This window comes from Rutidosis leptorrhynchoides, chromosome 8, assembly GCF_046630445.1.
Source record: "Rutidosis leptorrhynchoides isolate AG116_Rl617_1_P2 chromosome 8, CSIRO_AGI_Rlap_v1, whole genome shotgun sequence".
NCBI classification, from domain to species: Eukaryota; Viridiplantae; Streptophyta; class Magnoliopsida; order Asterales; family Asteraceae; genus Rutidosis; species Rutidosis leptorrhynchoides.
In genome coordinates, this window is record NC_092340.1 from 80,844,221 (window position 1) to 80,861,658 (window position 17,438).

General features: G+C 32.9%; 1 protein-coding gene across 1 annotated transcript; it reads right to left on the bottom strand.

The window, feature by feature from the left end:
- Positions 1–1,241: 1,241 nt before the first annotated feature.
- Positions 1,242–9,562, bottom strand: LOC139863555 (uncharacterized). Its single transcript, XM_071852175.1, has 6 exons — positions 9,307–9,562; positions 8,749–9,186; positions 7,070–8,119; positions 6,621–6,787; positions 6,223–6,572; positions 1,242–1,314 (listed from the first exon to the last, which is right to left on the bottom strand). The coding sequence occupies exons 1-6, from the start codon at positions 9,560–9,562 to the stop codon at positions 1,242–1,244; spliced, it is 2,334 nt and encodes a 777-aa protein (XP_071708276.1).
- Between the last annotated feature and the right edge of the window lie 7,876 nt (positions 9,563–17,438).

Consider the following 17,438-nt stretch of genomic DNA (forward strand, 5'->3'; position numbering starts at 1 on the left):
TGTTACTTACCTACACTCGTGAATAGAGCTCTTTTCGATGATGCACATGAAATGCTTATTGCTGGTAGTGTTTTATCCGTGAAGAGGTTTCGGATGGGTGGGCTTCTGCCTTTATAGGATAAGAAGAGAACAATAATTAAACGTTAGCAACTGCGGTTGGACATTTACAAATTTTCAAAGACAGAACTTAATAAGAATTCAAAAGATAAATGCGAACGACAATTCTCATATAGCCATGTTATGTTTGTGCAGTACAACTTTCGAAGTTTTGGATGCACGAAACATGTATGGAGTAGTATATTAGTATGCTTTGGAATCAAGTTGGAATGTATATGACTTAGTAAACTTGTAACTAAATATAGAAGTACTGTTGGAACAATTGAAGCGCCAAGTGACCGATTTTGAGAACACTCAGTCTTTTAGAAACAAAAATAAATATGTAAAGGTAAAAGAACTATTAACTTATGATTAAAAAACTGAAAACAAAACTCTGGATAATTCATAGATCCTAACCTGCTCTTTTAATTGCGGTATGTGGGGAAAAGGCATGAAAACATGAATGGATGGCAGTGAGTATTGGATCACAAAAGAAAGCCAAACCACTTCCTCTTACACTGGGTCTTATGTGTAACAGCAACTTGGTATGATGAAGAAGTACTTGAAATAGGTACAACACGAACGCTCTTCTTCTATCAGCCTTAATATTCCCGTGCTCTAAGAGTGTAATAGTGTTTGTAGCCATTGGTTTCTATAGTAGAAGCATCTGTCTATACATAAACAAATACCAAAAGCAGAAGCAAATGCATATACAACCATTGTACCTAACAATTTCATATTACAAAAATTATCAAATCATGAGTTAAATCTGAGTTACAAGATTATAAGCCAATTATGTCATGGCTGAATGTATAAATATAAAATATTTAAAGCTTATATTCATTTGTCATGTTATGTGGATCATAAGTATTGTGCATCGGTTCCATTTCCATCTGGTTTATTCAAAGGTGAACCACTTACTTTTCCACTCAACGACCTTAAACGACTAAGGGCTATTCGTGATTCTGCCATCGATGTTAGCTAAGTGTACAATTGTTTCTTTTGAGCGTATGAGGGCAGGTGTCAAATTCAACCCAGTTACTTAAATAACGCATATATTGTTAATGCGGTATGTAATATGCAAAACGTAAAATAACATGTCGCGACACCTTTGGTTTCAGCAACAACAGGAAACTTACATAATGCTAATCGATGTTCCTCCACAACAGAGGTGGACGCTTGCAAACCGTCTTTAAAAAAAAGCAGTGGCTTTTACACCTGCACACAACAATAAAACAATTAACTATGAAAAGACAATTCACGCTAAACAAAATTGTCACAATTGAAACAGGTAAAAAAGATATACCACTCATTACATGTTGCCTCGGTCAGATGAAAAAAGAAACATAAACAACAACATTATCTATCACACAATGGGCTCCTTATTTCACAACTTTATCTTTTTAGGTCATGGTAACAATGTATCAGCTGCACCAATGGGTATGCATATTTTGGCAATGTAATATTGACTAAAAGTTAATATTAATGACATAAATCCTAGAATAATCAACTTTTTACACATTTCAAATAAAATAAGTTTAGAAAATAAACTTTCATCAAAAACTGGAAATGAAAATACACAGAAATTGTGTAACTTACTAACTTTGACTTTCTCCAGAATTTCAAACAAAGCTTTCTTTTGCTTGTTTTTGAAAACTAAGTGGATTTCATCCTTTTTAGTAACCAAGACAAAACCACGTTTGAAAATTTGTTTCAAGAATCATATTGAAGTTTCAATTTTTGTATCTTTTTATTAAACAATTCCTATTTTTTGGTCAGTAGAACCAACCAAAACAATAATAATCCAAAAGAAGGAAAGAAATTCATACCTATGTAGAGAAGGACTTGCTTAAGATTGGTTCGAATATTTTTTCTTGTGGACATAATATAAACAATTCGTAGCCAAAATATTAGAAAATCAACATTCAGGACAATATTTTATGAATCCAGACGATTGAATTTTTATTATCAATACCAAACATCAAATATGTAATATGTAATGAAAATGGATTTACATGTAATTAAACGTGAACACATTATATTGAATTTAAAGCATAAGAAATGTCAATTTTAATATGAAATACAAACCCTAATAACTAAAAACTGCAAGAAAACTGAAATTCATTTCATGTATACGTGTGTGAACAATTGAATCTTAAAACGGACATTTAATTACATACCTTAGTAGACAAAATCAGTGACGGAATTATCCAATCGAAGAGATAAGATTAAATGTTCTTATGGCGAATGGATATTTGGTTAATCAACAACAACATATTGATCGCCAATCATACATCCATTTGTGATCCGGTTGATTCAATTTCGGATTAGGGTTGCAGCTGAGTTTCGGAGAAGAAGCGATGGAGTTTTGAAATTAGGGATTTCTGGAACTGTTTTGTGATAGTAGGGTTAATTTACAGATTGAATTGTTGAGATTTAGGGTTTGTAAAGAGATAACGATGGAGAAGAGAGATGAACGTACTGTGTTTTTTTCCTTGACAGCTTGGCATGATTAGTTGTTAAGCGTGGTTAAAAGATGGATTAACACATCAGCAATTGAGATTAGGAGGTGCTAATGGTCTGACATGTAGTGACCCGCACTTTTCCATGTTTATATATATATTAAATGAAATTATTATTTACATGATTAAGTGTTTCCAACATGTTAAGCAATCAAACTTGTTAATACTTGATTAATTGAAATGAGTTTCATATAGACAATTGACCACCCAAGTTGACCGGTGATTCACGAACGTTAAAACTTGTAAAAACTATACGATGACATATATATGGTTATATATATATTTAACATGATTTTATTATAAGTATGTATCTCATTAGGTATTTTAACAATGAGTTATATACATAAAAATGAGACTATTAATTTAAGAAACTCGAAAACGATATATATAACGATTATCGTTATAACAACGTCTTACTAGGTACATATGAATCATATTAAGATATTGATACACTTGGTTAATTATGTTAAATGATAAGTAAATATATTATTAAGTGTATTAATAATGAAATACATATGTAAAAATAATACTACTAACTTAATGATTTCGAAACGAGACATATATGTAACGATTATCGTTGTAACGACATTTAACTGTATATATATCATACTAAGATATATTATATATATCATAATATTATGATAATATAACAATTTAACATCTCATTTGTTATAATAAAAAATGGGTTAACAACATTCAACAAGATCGCTAACCTAAAGGTTTCAAAACAACATTTACATGTAACGGCTAACGATGACTTAACGACTCAGTTAAAATGTATATACATGTAGTGTTTTAATATGTATTCATACACTTTTGAAAGACTTCAAGACACTTATCAAAATACTTCTACTTAACAAAAATTCTTACAATTACATCCTCGTTCAGTTTCATCAACAATTCTACTCGTATGCACCCGTATTCGTACTCGTACAATACACAGCTTTTAGATGTATGTACTATTGGTATATACACTCCAATAATCAGCTCTTAGCAGCCCATGTGAGTCACCTAACACATGTGGGAACCATTATTTGGCAACTAGCATGAAATATCTCATAAAATTACAAAAATATGAGTAATCATTCATGACTTATTTACATGAAAACAAAATTACATATCCTTTATATCTAATCCATACACCAACGACCAAAAACACCTACAAACACTTTCATTCTTTAATTTTCTTCATCTAATTGATCTCTCTCAAGTTCTATCTTCAAGTTCTAAGTGTTCTTCATAAATTCCAAAAGTTCTAGTTTCATAAAATCAAGAATACTTCCAAGATTGCAAGTTTACTTCCAAGTTTTCTAAATCCATTCCAAGTAATCATCCAAGATCAAGAAACCTTTGTTACTTACAGTAGGTTATCTTTCTAATACAAGGTAATAATTATATTCAAACTTTAATTCAATTTATATAACTATAACAATCTTATTTCGAGTGGAAATCTTACTTGAAATTGTTTTCGTGTCATGATTCTGCTTCAAGAACTTTCAAGCCATCCAAGGATCCTTTGAAGCTAGATCTATTTTTTTTCATTTCCAGTAGGTTTATCCAAGGAACTTTAGGTAGTAATGATGTTCATAACATCATTCGATTCATACATATAAAGCTATCTTATTCGAAGGTTTAAACTTGTAATCACTAGAACATAGTTTAGTTAATTCTAAACTTGTTCGCAAATAAAAGTTAATCCTTCTAACTTGAATTTTAAAATCAACTAAACACATGTTCTATATCTATATTATATGCTAACTTAATGATTTAAAACCTGGAAACACGAAAAACACCGTAAAACCGGATTTACGCTGTCGTAGTAACACCGAGGGCTGTTTTTGGTTAGTTAATTAAAAACTATGATAAACTTTGATTTAAAAGTTGTTATTCTGGGAAAATGATTTTTATTATGAACATGAAACTATATCCAAAAATTATGGTTAAACTCAAAGTGGAAGTATGTTTTCTAAAATGGTCATCTAGACGTCGTTCTTTCGACTGAAATGACTACCTTTACAAAAACGACTTGTAACTTATTTTTTCGACTATAAACCTATAATTTTTATGTTTAGATTCATAAAATAGAATTCAATATGAAACCATAGCAATTTGATTCACTCAAAACAGATTTAAAATGAAGAAGTTATGGGTAAAACAAGATTGGATAATTTTTCTCATTTTAGCTACGTGAAAATTGGTAACAAATCTATTCCAACCATAACTTAATCAACTTGTATTGTATATTATGTAATCTTAAGATACCATAGATACGTATACAATGTTTCGACCTATCATATCGACATATCTATATATATTTCGGAACAACCATAGACACTCTATATGTGAATGTTGGAGTTAGCTATACAGGGTTGAGGTTGATTCCAAAATATATATAGTTTGAGTTGTGATAAATACTGAGATACGTATACACTGGGTCGTGGATTGATTCAAGATAATATTTATCGATTTATTTCTGTACATCTAACTGTGGACAACTAGTTGTAGGTTACTAACGAGGACAGCTGACTTAATAAACTTAAAACATCAAAATATATTAAAAGTGTTGTAAATATATTTTGAACATACTTTGATATATATGTATATATTATTATAGGTTCGTGAATCAACCAGTGGCCAAGTCTTACTTCCCGACGAAGTAAAAATCTGTGAAAGTGAGTTATAGTCCCACTTTTAAAATCTAATATTTTTGGGATGAGAATACATGCAGGTTTTATAAATGATTTACAAAATAGACACAAGTACGTGAAACTACATTCTATGGTTGAATTATTGAAATCGAATATGCCCCTTTTTATTAAGTCTGGTAATCTAAGAATTAGGGAACAGACACCCTAATTGACGCGAATCCTAAAGATAGATCTATTGGGCCTAACAAACCCCATCCAAAGTACCGGATGCTTTAGTACTTCGAAATTTATATCATATCCGAAGGGTGTCCCGGAATGATGGAGATATTCTTATATATGCATCTTGTTAATGTCGGTTACCAGGTGTTCACCATATGAATGATTTTTATCTCTATGTATGGGATGTGTATTGAAATATGAAATCTTGTGGTCTATTGTTACGATTTGATATATATAGGTTAAACCTATAACTCACCAACATTTTTGTTGACGTTTAAAGCATGTTTATTCTCAGGTGAATACTTAGAGCTTCCGCTGTTGCATACTAAAATAAGGACAAGATTTGGAGTCCATGTTTGTACGATATTGTGTAAAAACTGCATTCAAGAAACTGATTTCGATGTAACATATTTGTATTGTAAACCATTATGTAATGGTCGTGTGTAAACAGGATATTTTAGATTATCATTATTTGATAATCTACATAAAGCTTTTTAAACCTTTATTTATGAAATAAAGGTTATGGTTTGTTTTAAAATGAATGCAGTCTTTGAAAAACGTCTCATATAGAGGTCAAAACCTCGCAACGAAATCAATTAATATGGAACGTTTTTAATCAATAAGAACGGGACATTTCATGACATGTCAGATTTATTTTCATGATTTATAAGATGTTATAGATAGATATATGAATAACAGGTCTTCCGCGGTGTATAAAAAAAACAGGGGTGTTATACACCGTCTCGACATCATCGTCACACAAAGGACATCTAACCGAATTTAGATCAATGCCCCTCTTGTCGAGTTCTGTTAACGCGGGCAGTCTTTTTTTTCTTCCTCTCCAAATAAACACCTCATCCTTTTTGGGTACTAAATTGTTCCTAAGTGTTTCATCCCGATGAGGACCTCTCAATATGATCTTGTAATTAATAGCATCAGATAAGATGTAAGATTTATACATACCATCACTACTATCATTCCATTTCCAACCATCCTCTTTTCCTGAACTAATAGAAACAGCATCAACCAGCCTGTTGAGATCCGTAAGTTCATCCAAGGTTCTTCCCATAGGCATTCTCTTCCATTCCTACGAACCAAGACATTTCAGTCCATCCCAACCAACTCGCTCACTCACCGAAGCACCCGTATTAGATTCAAGCCGATAGAGTCTCGAAAAAAAAACGTCTTTAAGTACACCAACAGGATGCCAACAATCACGCCAAAAAAGAGTATCAATACCGCTGCCAATGACTTTGGTGAAGGAGTTATGAAAAGGGACCCCGATGTCATCGATTTTGAAACCTGCTTTAATAATGTTAGACCAACAAGTGTTATTAGATGCGAATTGAGAAAAACCCCCCAAATCAAGCCCGCCCGAAGACTCATAAATACTTCGGATGACCTTAACCCACAAGGAGGTGGTTTCGATTTTAAACCTCCACCACCACTTGCAAATTAAAGCCAAGTTCTTGCTTTTAAGTGCACCAAGATTAAGTCCACCTTCCTCGAAAGGAAGAAGAACCTCATCCCATTTAACCCACGAGATTTTTGAGTTATCTCTCGACCCGCCCCAAAAGAAGGTACGTCTCACACTCTCAAGTTTGTTGATCACACATTGTGGGGCACAAAAGAGCGAGAAGAAGTACAACGGTAAACTATTAAGCACCGATTTGACCAGTGTTAAACGTCCACCAAATGACACCATATGAGCTTTCCAATCCGCAAGACGCTTTTCAAATTCATCTACTACCGGTTTCCATCTCCTTTCTTTATTCATCTTAGCTCCAATTGGAAGACCGAGATATGTGCACGGAAAATTACCAACTTTACACCCGAAAATATCTGCCATTGACTGAACTTCATGAGGATCAACATTTACACCAAACAGATTACTCTTCGTATAATTGATTTTAAGACCCGAAGTAAGCTCAAAACACTTGAGGAGCTTCATTAAATCATCAATATTTTTACCACTCCAAGAGCCAAAAAAGATCGTATCATCCGCGTACTGAAGATAAGAAATCAAAACATTATCACTACCTATCTCAACACCATTAAACAGATTCCTACATGTTGCAGCCTTAGTGAGCAAGTTTAGACCCTCCACTATAAGAATAAAAAGAAAAGGCGATAAAGGGTCAACTTGCCTAACTCCACGTGTGAGTTTGAATTCCTTTGTAGGAGATCCATTAACTAGAATTGAAATAGACGCAGATTTAAGACAAGAGACAATCCACTTCTTCCATTTCTCCCCAAACCCCATAATTCCCATCATTTCCATAAGGAAGTCCCAACTTAAACAATCAAAAGCTTTCTCGAAGTCAACCTTGAAAACCAAACTTTTATGGCATTTTCGCTTAAGGTAGTCAAGAGTCTCATTAGCAATTAATGCACCATCAATGATATTGCACCCTTTTATGAAGGCGCTTTGTTCAAACCCTATGAGCCTAGGGTTTACCCGCCTAAGACGATTAGACAGTAACTTAGCAACTACTTTATAATAGCTACCAAGTAAGCTTATTGGTCGGTAATCGTTTAGACACAATGGATCCGATTTTTTTGGAACGAGGGTGATAAAAGAAGCATTACACCCTGACGATATCTCATCACTTTCCCAAAAGGCACGAATAGCCGCTGTCAAGTCATCTTTAATTAAGCTCCAAATTTTTTTTTGTAGAAACGAAGGTTAAATTCATCGGGGCCAGGAGCTTTATTACTCGCATAATCTTTCACCGCACTCTAAATCTCAGATTCAGTAAAAGGACATTCAAGTTCACTTTTTTCGCAAGCTGACGGTCCATTTTCAGTTGGCCGAAAGCAGCCCAGTCCACCAGGCCTGGCCGTAAGATGTTTTTTGAGCCGAAAATGTTACTGTAATAATCATACACCGCATCTTTCACCTCATTTGGCTTCTCAGTCCAGCACCCATTTATATTAATCTCCCTAATATTCATTTTATTGTACTTTCTTCGAATAAAGGAGTGAAAATTTTTTGAGTTTTCATCACCCTCGATTACCCAATGAAAACGAGATTTTTTTTAAGCATATTCGATTTTCACCTTTTCTTTCTCAATCCAAAACCTTCTACATTCCATCCATTTCTCACGATCACAATCAGACAACATACCTTGCTCAGCCTTTAGTTCTCACCCCATAGCTTCATTTTTCAACTTGTTAATCTCAAGATCTAATTTCCCAAAAATGTTCATACTCCAAGACTTGAGAGAGCTTTTGACATTTTTTTAGCTTATCTCTAAAATTACAATCAAGTCTACGACCCCTTATTGGAGCACCCCAAGCGTCTTCAATGATTCGATCAACACCATCCTCATTATACCACTCATCAAAAATTTTAAACGGTTTTGTGCCATAGTCAATTACTTTGTCACGTAAGAGGAGTGGAACGTGGTCCAAAAACCTCCTATCAAGACAAATAATCGACAAATCATCCCAAAGTTGTACAAATTGGTCCGAGCCGAAGAATCTATCAATCTTACTAAACTTTGTGCCATCATCACTTATTCTGGTGAACTTTCTACCCCCGATAGGAATTTCAATCAAGTTATTCGCATTGACAAACTCATTAAACCGATTAGCACGGTGTTGATGAAAAATACAATTCAACCTATCTGATTGTTCCCGAACCTCATTAAAATCACCACACAAAAGCCAAGCCGTATCAAAACTTCTCACTAATCTATCTAAAGATTCCCAAAATGTTATGTTACAAGCATCGCTAAGAGGTCCATAGACATTGACAATAATTTATTCGTTGATGGAGTTTTTCCATCGGCCCTTAATTGCAATAAAGAAATCATCACCAAAAGCACTATCTACCTCAAAACAGTTTTTATCCCACACAAGTAATAGACCACCCGAGTACCCAATTGCTTCTTTTTGGACAAATCCAAAATCCTCACCACCCCATAACATTTGAACCCACCTATCATCAACACTCATACACTTCGTTTCCTGGAAGGCTGTAATACTCGTCTTCTCCTGAGAACACAAACCTTTTACCCACCCAAATTTACCCTCAACCGCAAACCCACGAATATTAAGGGATAAAATCTTCATAATAAAATTGTAATATACGAAAGTAGCAGGAGGGGCTTACTGAGAATTGAGGTTTGGCCACCTCAATCCAATCTGCTCCCCGTATCTTCGAATTTCTTCATCACCATGCTTTGGTGAATTAATAGAATTAATACCTGGATTGCCACGATTAAGAGAACAACTTGATCGTATAGACTCACACTTATCTTTGTCTTTATCCCTTGAACTGCATCTCTTACACTTTTAGACATTCGAACCCACATCATTGATTCCACGCCTTGCCATATTCTTGAAACGGTTTATCCTGGATGATGCTTTCCAGCTACCAACAACATTCCAGTAGCAATCGTGACAGAACGAGACTTCCTTAGCATTCGAGCTTCCACTCTTACTGCTACAATTGGGATACCTAATTGAATGATTTGATTTACTTGCCTTTATTAGGCCTCCAGCGATATCATCCTGACGACAGTGCTTGTAATTTTCACGACCCAAATTTTCTTGGCCCAAGTTGCGATTATCTCTTGTCCCATTTTGGCCCAAGTTATTAGAAGAATCTTTAATCACCATAGGGTCATCCATCCCACTTTGGCCCAAGACATTATTGGGCTTACATTTTAATACTGGGTCAGTAACGGGTAACTCATGGACATCATTATTTGATTTAGCATTCACTTCCTCATTCCCTAAATCTTGAGCCGTATTTTTACAAGAACACGAGTCACACTTTTTCTTAATTGTGTTGGAAACAGAATCACCACTCTGACAATAATTATTAGTCTCAGGCACCATCTCCTCGTATTCTGTGAACAACTCCCTAATTCCAAAACATCTGGACTCTTCATCTTCCAATCCACAATCCAATTTTTCTGGCAAAACATTCATCTTCTCCGGCGATCCCATACTATTCGGCAACTCAGGTGATACATTACCTGCATCATTTAGGTCAGGAAAATCATCAAAGTTTAAATCACCATGCTCATCTTGCCAATACCCCATATCATCAGAAGCAGCAAACTCATCCGAATCTATGAAATCACTATCAGAATCAAACTCAATTGACTGACCATCGGAACTTACAGACATGGAACCTGTTCTAGGATTGAAAGAAGGATTATATGTTCTTTCTTCCTTAATTGTGACAAAATAATATCTGGATTTGTGTTTGAGTTTTATAGCATCTTTTATCAGCACCGGGTTATTCAATTTTACCAAAACCCTGCCAAAGGTTAAACTTTGATTACCAGATAGTGAACAATTTTCCATTACATATACGGTTCCCCACCATTCCGCAATGGACATGAATGTTTTCTCTGACCAACAGGGTATTGGAACCCCACTGATTTTTAACCAGGACATTCGACCTTCAGGCCAACATTCGAAATCCCATCTGTTAATTTTTACAAGCCACCTCCTAAGTGGGTGATCACCATTAGTAATAACCCAACTTGCAGTATCTTCGCTGCTAAAGATGATCATCATGATAAGTCCCCCTAGTAGCTTAATATGAACATCATCAAAACCCTCGGCTTTGCTAATATTTTCAAAATTTGAAAGGATATCATGACTCCTTGCTTCACACACAATGGCTCTCCTAAGAAGTGCAACATTTGAATCATCTTCTTCAGCTTCAACACATTTATCCACATCCCACACCTTAGGTACGGGTCCTTTTGCTCCCCTCAAATCATTCAGCTTAAATCTCATATCATGTTTGTTTGTCACAACCTCAGCAAATCTTCTTCCATCGTTAAAACCATTGCTTGTGTTACCGGCAGCCATATAGTCGGAAGTATTCCTAGCCCTTATATTAGGAGAGCCATTACTAATTGTATTTATATTGTTACTTCACTTTCGAGGAGAACGAATAAAATAAGCAATTTTGTTAATGTTTGTTACTCCATCCGTCCCATTTTAAGTGTCCACTGTTGACTTTTCAAAAAAAAAAATTCAACTTTGACCGTAAATATTTTTTATTTGTGTTCTTTAATATTTGGAAAATTATATGAATGAAGACACATTTAAAAAACAATTCATTTATATAATATTAATTAGCACAAATAAAAATATTTACAGTCAAAGTTGACAAAAACATACTTTAAAAAGTCAACAGTTGACATTAAGATGGGACGGAGGGAGTATATTATAAGGAAGTTAAAATATAAGGGAGGTTCGTTTCTAGATATCAAAAGACAAATTGCTGAAAAATTTAATTCGTAATCTATTTATTTACCTATATACTATAAATGTCAGCCAAATTTTGGTCGTTTCAGTTTTAACGAACTGTCGTTTTGAGTTTGTGTTCACACTACAAACGGTCCCTCAAGTTCGGCTCAATTTACAAAACGACCCCTCAAATTTACACTTTTTAGGGGTACAAAGCGTAAATATATATTTTTATTAAAATAAAATAAACTACTTCCACCCGAATTTTTAACGGGCACTATCTTCTCGCTCGGTGTGAGTTAAATTTTCCCGAGACCACCGTTCAACTCGAAAAAATCAGGCGAACCCAACGGGACTAACTATACGCGAAATGGACATCGTTAAAAACACTAGATAACGGGCCCTATATTCTCCCTTGGTGCGAGTTAAATTTTTCCAAGACCACCGTTTACCTCGAAATAATTTTACAAACACAACGCGACTAACTATAGCGACACGGACATCGTTAAAAAAACACTAAATATTTCGGCCTATATTACATACATATACATACACGTCCAATAAACAATCCAACCTACTATATATATTAGGTACCAAACAGCGTATATATAAACTCGACCGCACGTCGAATACAACCGCAGCTGTAGTGACCCGAACTTTTTCATGTTTATATATATTAATTGAGATTGATATTTACATGACTAAATTTTTTCAACGTGTTAAGCAATCAAACTTGTTAAGACTTGATTAAATGAAATAAGTTTCATATAGACAATTGATCACCCAAGTTGACCGGCAATTCACGAACGTTACAAAATTGTAAAAACTACATGTTGTGGTATATATAGACATATATATATATATATGGTTAACATGAGATTATGATGAGTAAGTATCTCACTAAGTATATTAATAATGTGTGATATACATAAGAAATGAGATTACTAAGTTAAGAAACTCGAAATGATATATATAACGATTATCGTTATGATAACGTCTACTAAATACATATGTATCATATTAAGATATTGATACACTATATTTAACATGATAAAATGATATTTAAATATATCATTAAGTGTGTTAACAATGAACTACATATGTAAAAACAAGACTACTAACTCAAGAATTACGAAACGAGACTTATATGTAACGATTATCGTTGTAACGATATTTTAATGTATATATCATATTAAGAGATATTCATACATCATAATATCATGATAATATAATAATTTAACATCTCATTTGATATAATAAACATTGGGTTAACAACATTAATTGAGATCGCTAACTTAAAGGTTTCAAAACAACACTTACATGTAACGACTAACGAAGACTTAACGACTCCATTAGAATGTATATACATGTTGTATTTTGATATGTATTCTTACACTTTTGAAAGACTCCAAGACAAATATCAAAGTACTTCTACTTAACAAAAATGCTTACAATTACATCCTCGTTCAGTTTCATCAACAATTCTACTCGTATGCACCCGTATTCGTACTCGTACAATACACAGCTTTTAGATGTATGTACTATTGGTATATACACTCCAATGATCAGCTCTTAGCAGCCCATGTGAGTCACCTAACACATGTGGGAACTATCATTTGGCAACTAGCATGAAATATCTCATAAAATTACAAAAATATTAGTAATCATTCATGACTTATTTACATGAAAACAAAATTACATATCCTTTATATCTAATCCATATACCAACGACCAAAAACACCTACAAACACTTTCATTCTTCAATTTTCTTCATCTAATTGATCTCTCTCAAGTTCCATCTTCAAATTCTAAGTGTTCTTCATAAATTCCATAAGTATAGTTTCATAAAAATCAAGAATACTTCCAAGTTTGCAAGTCTACTTCCAAGCTTTCTAATCCATTCCAAGTAATCATCTAAGATAAAGGAACCTTTGTTATTTACAGTAGGTTATCTTTCTAATTCAAGGTAATATTCATATTCAAACTTTGATTCAATTTCTACAACTATAACAATCTTATTTCGAGTGAAAATCTTACTTGAACTGTTTTCGTGTCATGATTCTGCTTCAAGAACTTTCAAGCCATCCAAGGATTCTTTGAAGCTAGATCCATTTTTCTCATTTCCAGTAGTTTTATCCAGAAAACTTGAGGTAGTAATGATTGTAGTGACCCGAACTTTTCCATGTTTATATATATTAAATGAAATTGATATTTACATGATTAAGTGTTTCCAACATGTTAAGCAATCAAACTTGTTAAGACTTGATTAATTGAAATAGGTTTCATATAGACAATTGACCATCCAATTTGACCGGTGATTCACGAACGTTAAAACTTGTAAAAACTATATGATGACATATATATGGATATATATATATATATATATATATATATATATATATATATATATATATATATATATATATATAGTTAACATGATATTATGATAACTAAACATATCATTAAGTATATTAACAATGAACTACATATGTAAAAACAAGACTACTAACTTAATGATTTTGAAACGAGACATATATGTAACGATTATCGTTGTAACGACATTTAATGTAAATATATCATATTAAGATATATTAATACATCATGATATCATGATAATGTAATAATTTAACATCTCATTTGATTTAATAAACAATGGGTTAACAACATTTAAAAAGATCGTTAACCTAAAGGTTTCAAAACAACACTTACATGTAACGACTAACGATGACTTAACGACTCAGTTAAAATGTATATACATGTAGTGTTTTAATATATATTCATACACTTTTAAAAGACTTCAAGACACTTATCAAAATACTTCTACTTAACAAAAATGCTTACAATTATATCCTCGTTCAGTTTCATCAACAATTCTACTCGTATGCACCCGTATTCGTACTCGTACAATACACAGCTTTTAGATGTATGTACTATTGGTATACAAACTCTAATGATCAGCTCTTAGCAGCCTATGTGAGTTACCTAACACATGTAAGAACCATCATTTGGCAACTAGCATGAAATATCTCATAAAATTACAAAAATATGAGTAATCATTCATGACTTATTTACATGAAAACAAAATTACATATCCTTTATATCTAATCCATATAACAACTACCAAAAACACCTACAAACACTTTAATTCTTCAATTTTATTCATCTAATTGATCTCTCTCAAGTTCAATCTTCAAGTTCTAAGTGTTTTTCATGAATTCTACAAGTTCTAGTTTCATAAAATCAAGAATACTTCCAAGTTTACTAGCTCACTTTCAATCTTGTAAAGTGATCATCCAACCTCAAGAAATCCTTGTTTTTTATAGTAAGATATCATTCTAAATCAAGGTAATACTCATATACAAACTTTGATTCAATTCCTATAACTATAACTATCTTAATTCGAGTGATAATCTTACTTGAACTTGTTTTCGTGTCATGATTCTACTTCAAGAACTTTCAAGCCATCCAAGATCCTTTGAAGCTAGATCATTTCTTGTCACTTCTAGTAGGTTTACCTACTAAACTTGAGGTAGTAATGATGTTCATAACATCATTCGATTCATACATATAAAACTATCTTATTCGAAGATTTGAACATGTAATCACTAGAACATAGTTTAGTTAATTCTAAACTTGTTCGCAAACAAAAGTTAATCCTTCTAACTTGACTTTTAAAATCAACTAAAAACATGTTCTATATCTATATGATATTCTAACTTAATGATTTAAAATCTGGAAACATGAAAAACACCGTAAAACCGGATTTACGCCGTCGTTGTAACACCGCGGGCTGTTTTGGGTTAGTTAATTAAAAACTATGATAAACTTTGATTTAAAAGTTGTTCTTCTGGGAAAATTATTTTTCTTATTAACATGAAACTATATCCAAAAATCATGGTTAAACTCAAAGTGGAAGTATGTTTTTCAAAATGGTCATCAAGACGTCGTTCTTTCGACTGAAATGACTACCTCTTATAAAAACGACTTGTAACTTATATTTACGACTATAAACCTATACTTTTTCTATTTAGATTCATAAAATAGAGTTCAATATGAAACCATAGCAATTTGATTCACTCAAAACGGATTTAAAACGAAGAAGTTATGGGTAAAACAAGATTGGATAATTTTTCTTGTTGTAGCTATGTGAAAATTGGTAACAAATCTATATTAATCATATCCTAGCTAACTTATATTGAATTATACATGTATTATAATATATTATGTAATCTTGGGATACCATAGACACGCATGCAAATGTTTTGACATATCATATCGACCCATGTGTATATATTATTTGGAACAACCATAAACACTCTATATGCAGTAATGTGAGAGTTAGCTATACAGGGTTGAGGTTGATTCCAAAAATATATATACTTTGAGTTGTGATCTAGCCTGAGACGTGTATACACTGGGTCGTGGATTGATTCAAGATAATATATATCAATTTTTTTCTGTACATCTAACTTTGGACAACTAGTTGTAGGTTACTAACGAGGACAGCTGACTTAATAAACTTAAAACATCAAAATGTATTAAAAGTATTGTAAATATATTTTGAACATACTTTGATATATATGTACATATTTGTTATAGGTTCGTGAATCGACCAGTGGCCAAGTCTTACTTCCTGACGAAGTAAAAATCTGTGAAAGTGATTTATAGTCCCACTTTTAAAATCTAATATTTTGGGATGAGAATACATGCAGTTTTATAAATGTTTTACGAAATAGACACAAGTAATTGAAACTACATTATATGGGTGAATGATCGAAGCCGAATATGCCCCTTTTGCTTGGTAACCTAAGAATTAGTAAACCGATCTACTAATTGACGCGAATCCTAAAGATAGATCTATTGGGCCTAACGAACCCCATTCAAAGTACCGGATGCTTTAGTACTTCGAATTCGTTTTTATCATGTCCGAAGGATTTCCCGGAATGATAGCGGATATTCTTATATGCATCTTGTTAATGTCGGTTATCAGGTGTTCACCATATGAATGAATTTTATCTCTATGTATGGGATGTATATTGAAATATGAAATCTTGTGGTCTATTATTATGATTTGATAATATATAGGTTAAACCTATAATTCACCAACATTTCTGTTGACGTTTTAAGTATGTTTATTCTCAGGTGATTATTAAGAGCTTCCGCTGTTGCATACTAAAATAAGGACAAGATTTGGAGTCCATGCTTGTATGATATTATGTAAAAACTGCATTCAAGAAACTTATTTTTGATGTAATATATATTCTTATTGTAAACCATTATGTAATGGTCGTGTGTGCAAGGACCCGTCCTAATCCATCCGGACGAAGTCCATATCGATTATAAACGATTCACAACAGTTGATTACATCGCAAGGTACTTGACCTCTATATGATACATTTTACAAACATTGCATTCGTTTTTAAAAAGACAATCTTTCATTATATCGAAAATTGACGGCATGCATACCATTTCATAATATATCTAACTATAATTGACTTAATAAAAATCTTGATGAACTCAACGATTCGAATGCAACGTTTTTTGAAATATATCATGAATGGCTCCAAGTAATATCTCTAAGATGAGCAAATGCACAGCGGAAGATTTCTTTCATACCTGAGAATAAACATGCTTTAAAGTGTCAACCAAAAGGTTGGTGAGTTCATTAGTTTAACATAAATAATCATTTCACAATTTTTAATAGACCACAAGATTTCATATTTCCATTTCT